General features: G+C 37.5%; 1 protein-coding gene across 1 annotated transcript in view; it reads right to left on the reverse strand.

The window, feature by feature from the left end:
• Nucleotides 1–6,647, reverse strand: part of PRTG (protogenin) — a 167,221-nt gene that overhangs the window by 1,254 nt on the left and 159,320 nt on the right. The window contains exons 16-20 of the mRNA XM_010836842.1: nucleotides 6,065–6,247; nucleotides 4,239–4,359; nucleotides 2,817–2,982; nucleotides 570–674; nucleotides 2–87 (exon numbers count right to left, since the gene is read on the reverse strand). Of these exons, the coding sequence (XP_010835144.1) occupies nucleotides 2–87; nucleotides 570–674; nucleotides 2,817–2,982; nucleotides 4,239–4,359; nucleotides 6,065–6,247 (661 nt within the window). The remainder of the gene's footprint in view (nucleotide 1; nucleotides 88–569; nucleotides 675–2,816; nucleotides 2,983–4,238; nucleotides 4,360–6,064; nucleotides 6,248–6,647) is intronic.

Raw genomic sequence — 6,647 nt, forward strand, 5'->3', positions numbered from 1 at the left:
TGGGGAGCTGGGGGAGTCTTCATCGCTGATTAGTATGGTAGTGCCTGGCTGGTAAAGGCAGACCGCTTGAGTAAATCTTCTTTGAGGCTAGGTAAAAATACATAAAACACCATCAGTGATAACAGAGTGCTCTGAAAACTAATAAATCTGGTTTTACATATTTCATATATTCTGAGATAGCAAATTGATGGAGTATGTGGGTGAAAAGTTCATCATCACGAAGGAACTGTCAATGGTTCTCCGAGCAGTGGGAACACATCAGAGTTACTGGGGCAAGTGAAGTGTCAGAAGGCTTCTTCAGTGGTTTGGATGCAGGCTCCTGCCTCATCCCTTTCTCCACTATCCCCCAGCTCCCACTGAAAACCACAGCTCTGATTACAATTCCAACTGTCATGTCAATCATCAATCCCCATGGCTTTCCATAGAGTGATGCCCAAAATTAATAAAATCATATCCAGAAAGAATACTGAAGTTAAAAAAAAACCCACTCATTTACATTTTCCTCTTTTTAAAATTATCATCTTACACACCATGAGTATTGAAAGAGTTTCCCCATTTAGGGGAGTTACCTGCTCAGCTTTTATCTTCTTAGAATCTTGGAAAAAGAGCCATTTTTTCTTAGGGGTGTTTTTAATTATAGGACCATAGCTATTAATTATCAGGTCAGTTCCTCCCTGTAGATATAAAAGGAAAATTTCAATTTATTACAAGTACACAAAATTTTAAAATGTTAAAAGAAAAATATGATCACAGATATTATTATTTCTTCTTTTACACAGTGGCACACAACAAATATGGGGTATTTGTTAGTGATAAAAAAGATATAATAAGTTTATTCCTAAGAGAGAGATGCTGAAGTATTTGGAGTGAAGTGTAATAATCCCAAAATTTATTTTCAAATGACAGGAAGAACAAAAATATATAGAAGAGATACAGAATTATGAAAAGATACTGACAATTATTTGTGCATTTATTATTTTTCAAATTTTCCACATGACTGAAAAATTTATAAAGTATTTAGGCAATAAAAATAGACTCATAGGGCTTCCCTAGTGGTCCAGTGGCTAAGAATCTGCCTGCCAATGCAGGGGACACAGGTTTGATTCCTGGTCTGGGAAGATCCCACATGCTGCAGAACAACTACTGAGCCTGTGCTCTAGGGCCTGCGAGCCACAACTCCTGAAGCCTGTGAGCGAGCCTTGAGCCTACGCTCTGCAACAAGAAAAAGCTACCACAATGAGAAGCCCACACACCACAACCAGAGAGCAGCCCCTGCTTGCTACAACTAGAGGAAGCCCGCACGCAGCAATGGAGACCCAGAGCAGTTAAAAATAATCAATTTTTTAAAGTGCTATAAAAAAATTTTTTTTTTTTAATGAACCTGCATACCCTCAACAAAATGACAATAAACAGGGGATCAACTCTTGGGCTAATAATCCAAGGGAAGTCAGAGACCTGGCCTCTAAACTGACCTCTGCTTCACTCAGGCCCCCAACTGTGCTCTGCCTCCTTCCCTTTAGATTCTCTCTTTCCCATGTCTTCCTTCCCTTTTCACTTCTCCTCAATCCTTTCTCATGTCTAGTTCTGAGTTAATAATAACAGAACAATAGTGTATTTTAGTAGTTTTGTGCTTATTTAAAGTTTTAGGTTCTGATGTTCTAGATTAGTTTCAAATAAGTTAAATGGCTTATGTTTGTATCAGATAATAAAAGCTAAATTAAGTTGTAACAAAACAGAAAACAGGAATAGCAACAATCAATTCACTATTATTTACCCATTGTATGTATCATATATAGCACCGTGATAGCTAAATACATGTAAACTGCATTTGTTAAATTTAATTGTATAAAATTTAATATTGAAACTTCCTAAAATTCTGTTATATTTTTGATATTCTAGATTTTGGGGAAGGGTTAGATAAGAAGAATGTATGACAGGATTTGGCAAACTTTTTCCATAAAAGGGCAGATAGTAAATGTCTTAGGTTTTGCAGAACACACATGGCCTCTGCTTCATTTTCTCTTCCTCCTTTTTTGTCATCCCCAAACTATCCTTTAAAAATGTAGAAATTATACTTAGCTCAGGATGGCCATACAAAAACAGGCCACGGACTGGCTTGAGCTGGGTTACAGTCTGCAGATACTTTATTTATAACATGCTGGTTATGAGAACTATTTAATAATGCACAATATCTAATGCTGCAATGTGACTAAAAATAATTCTCAGTTGGTGTTCATAATGCTTATCACTGTACCACTACTACCCGCAGTGGGAAGGACATGAAATGACATCCTCCAATGACATTTCTTTACTGTATCCAACTTCCTAAGGCCATGAAGAGAAGGATCTTAAAACACCTATTCAGATACTTCATATTTTTTAAAATGTAATTTACATCTGGAATATTCTGATGCTCCATTTAGTTCTAAAATCAAATAAACTAAATTTAGAATGGATTAATAAAAAATGTTCCATCCAGTATACCCAGAACAATCCAAATTATAGTAAATATGGACTGATAACCTTGGTGCCCTTATTTGCAATATCTCAGCTCAATATGATCCAAACTAACTGAATTTAGGCTACTTGCTCATTTTTTATTTATCTTTTTCATCTTTTATTCTTTTATTTACCCTATCTTCTTCTCCCCAAATTTTATGCAAGGAAGAATCTGAGTGAAATGGTTTCACATTTCATTATGTGGCCTATGGACATAATACATTTAACATATAATTTTTTGTTAAGATTTTACACATAAAGAGAAGATGAATGGTGGGAAAGATTACGCAGCACAACAGCCTGTCAGCTCAGAGTACCTTGGCATCGATGAAGCTATTTGGCATGATCATTGGCATCAATGACTCTTCATTTTCTATGGCTCCTTCCCGGTTCTTCCCCACTTCATTTCCACTGGCTCGGGAGGCACTGATACGAGGTAACTGCTGAGTTCCATTCTGGCCTGTCTTGGAGACAGTTGATTTCCTGAAATATTGAATGAAAAGGAAATCTTTTAAGTCCACAAGAAGAGAAAGGCAAATGTAACAAACTTGGTGAAATCTGGGACATTCACAACTTTGCAAACAATGGACTTCCTTAATGCTTGTTTATCAAATATCCTTAGAAATGATTAGATTTTAACTCCAACTCACTGATGCAAACTTTTATGATGGAAGAAAGATTCTTATTGTTTTTTGGCCCCAATGTCTATATATATAAAATTACTTTTTACAAATACTTAGTAAAAACCTTAATATTTATTTACAAAGTACTATTAATTATTGTTGCTTATTTATAATTTATGTAGAAATTATAAATTTTAAAATCTACATGTTCTCCCTCAGGTCTGCAGATTTTCACACTAACAGAACAATTAATGATGACAAATTTATAGCAGCACTTCTACAAGATCCGGGCATCACTAAAAAGATGTGTACAGAAAGATTTCATTAAAAAGTTCTTGGGAAACAAGAAAATTGAACAGTAAAATGAAACACACTTGTGCATAGTGTGTTTCTATGCACAAGTGCCAAAAACATATAGAATAAACTCTGAAAAACCTCTAACAATAGAGAGTCTAGTGATGGAGATTACCTAAAAACGATGTGTATTTGACTTCAGTTTTTTAAATTTAATAGAGAACTTTAAGAAAATAAATGAAGGCAAAAGTCAAAATATAAAAGTTTAGAAACAGACAAATTCCCTGAATGCTGAGAATTTAGCTGAAGTCAAAATCACAGATAAAACTGCCCGACAAAGTTTATAGAGAACTAATCCCCAGGTATTACATTTCTTTTAATCCACGTCTGGAGAATCCCAACCATGTGTCCTGTGGTGGTGAGGGTAGAGCTCTCAAGTGACTCAGACATTTCAGGCTACTTAAATATGAAAATAGTCCAGGCAGTAAGGAATTCTCCAATCAGGAGATACATCAGATTAAGCATGTCATTAAAAAAAAAAAAAAGCCAAAGGATATACTTTGTGTTTCTCAAAATACCAAGAAAATGAAGAAACTAGGTCTTCATTTAAGAATATTTTGTTGGCACAGCAATTTTTTTCAAATGGTGAGAGAATAATCTTCCAAAGTAAGCACATCTCTCTAGCTGCAACAACTCAAGTAATAAAACATTCATTTTTAAGTGGGAAAATCCCAGTTCCTCTAACAGGCACTTGATTTTGTTTCTGTGGTTACTGTAATTTAAATGTTAATCACCTCAACATCTCTAGCAATGGAAACACACCTGGCTTTACTTCGGTATATCAAGATGAGACCACAGATGAGGATGCAGGTCAAGGCTATGCCAACACCTACAGCAATGCCGGTCATTGATTTTTGGTCCAGATGGTAATAGCCTGAATAAACTAGAAGGGGAAGTACATGTATCAGAATCAATCAAAAAAATAAATGACCCCATATATCATAATTCTTAGATATTACCTTTTCAATAATTTGTCTTCCTCTCATAGGAAAACTTTTGACAGTATCCGTGTCTAACCAAAAAAGATGTATTACTCTTTTATCAGGGAACTTAAAATTGGCTTACCTTCTCATATTGAAAATTCTAAATATGAGTTCTAGATATTATATCAAATATGAACATCAGTTCAAAATTTATAATGCTAAAAGGCACAAGGCAAAGATGTTCCTTGACGGGCCAAAGATAGCTTTCATGTCATATTACCTTAAAAGCAGAGCTGTATATTGAAGATAAGTTTTCATTATGTATTTTCATATAACAATGCTTCTCAAACTTTAATGTGCACAAAAGTCACTAAAGGATACGTTAAAATGCAGATTCTGATTCACGAGGTCTAGGGTAAAGCCCATATGCAATCCTGCATGTCTGACAAGTTCCTGGGAGATAGTCACGCTGCTGGTCCCTGGACACTTTGACTAGCAAGGTATCTGAGAGCACATATGAGCTTTGCCCTCGGCTTTCCCTGATGAAATGGCAGCTACTATGGCTACCTCCTTCCTGAGCTTAAATCTGACTGCCCTTCCTTTCTCTGTCTCTCTCCTCCCCAGTGTTCCCCTTAAGACATACACATTACTGAATGGCTATTCTCTGAAGAACTAAGTGCCCTTAATCCTGCCCAGTTCAGTTGGTATTTCCTCCATTAAAGCTGTCCCTGCCACACCCCGAATTACCACACAGGCACACCTCCCCAGAGAGGAAGAAAAGGAAGCATCTAGTCCTGTGTCACAGGGGCTCCTGCTGCTGCTGCTAAGTCACTTCAGTCGTTTCCGACTCTGTGCGACCCCATAGACGGCAGCCCACCAGGCTTCCCTGTCCCTGGGATTCTCCAGGCAAGAACACTGGAGTGGGTTGCCATTTCCTTCTCCAGTGCATGAAAGTGAAAAGTAAAAGTGAAGTCGCTCAGTCGTGTCTGACTCTTCGCAACCCCGTGGACTGCAGCCTACCAGGCTGCTCCATCCATGGGATTTTCCAGGCAAGAGTACTGGAGTGGGGTGCTATTGCCTTCTCCCACAGGGGCCCCAGTTTCCTTCAAAACAGAAGGACGATGCCCTGACTGGAGCGACAATGGCTCTTTAAAGATACTTTTTCCAACTATTTTCTGGAGACAAACAACTTTCTCTCTGGAAAGGTTGTTGTTGGTTTGTGTGTGTATGTGCGCGCGCGCGCGTGTGTGTGTGTGTGTGTGTGTGGTGAAAACTCTTGATGAAAATCATGCTCCCTTCGCTTGAACACCGCAACTACCACTGCTGTTTATTTCCATGGACCTCCCTGGACGCCTACTCCCATCAGTTCACGGGTGGTATGGTTCATCTGTTTTGGTGGGTGCACAGCTGGAAGGAGAAGTTACTGGGACATAGTGATCCGAAAACTGCGGGAAATTCCGAGGTAAGTGTGTCTCCATGTAGGAGTGCAGACAGAGCCATGCAGCTTCACATCATGTGAACCTCACAAGCAACAATTCAAGGAGCTGAGTGTGGGTTCAGGGACATGGCCAAAGTAGGAGCAGAAATAAAGCACAAGGGAGCTAGAAAAAAACACGGGTATTTTCTTTTCTTTAGGAAAATCAGTGATTACGGCAGCATACAGACCTTTGGCATCAGCAGAATCTAAACGCTTGGGCCTCTGATTTGATTCAGGTGTTTCCTTTGGAAGAACTGCCAGCTCCACAGAATTTGAAAAAGGTCCTTCTCCTACCTCATTGGATGCAGATATCTTGACAATGTATATATTTCCTGCCACCAGGTTTTCCAGCAGAGCCATGGTTATTGCTCCTATAAATACATCAATTACAAATTAAATAAACTGTATCTTTTATTCGCTCTTTCACACATTCATGATCCTTTATTTTTAAAGTATTTTTCTGATTATAAAAGCACCACATTTATTGTAGAACACCTGTAAAATAATATAAATACAATAACAATCTCCTATTGTTAACATTTTGGTGTATTTGTGTGTGTGTATGTGTGTACCATACATGTGTGAGTACATATCTACTACACATATTTTTTTATCCTAGAGTTTTCATTTAACACTGTGCCCATATATAATCCTTCTCTGTAATTTTAAGAGTAGCTTGTAAAAGCTGCATATATTTTTGTTTGTAATTTTAAAAGCAGCTTGAAAAGCAGCACTTTTTTTTTTTACTAAAAAATATAAACAAACATATAT

This window comes from Bison bison, unplaced genomic scaffold, assembly GCF_000754665.1.
Source record: "Bison bison bison isolate TAMUID 2011002044 unplaced genomic scaffold, Bison_UMD1.0 scf7180017864066, whole genome shotgun sequence".
NCBI classification, from domain to species: domain Eukaryota; kingdom Metazoa; phylum Chordata; class Mammalia; order Artiodactyla; family Bovidae; genus Bison; species Bison bison.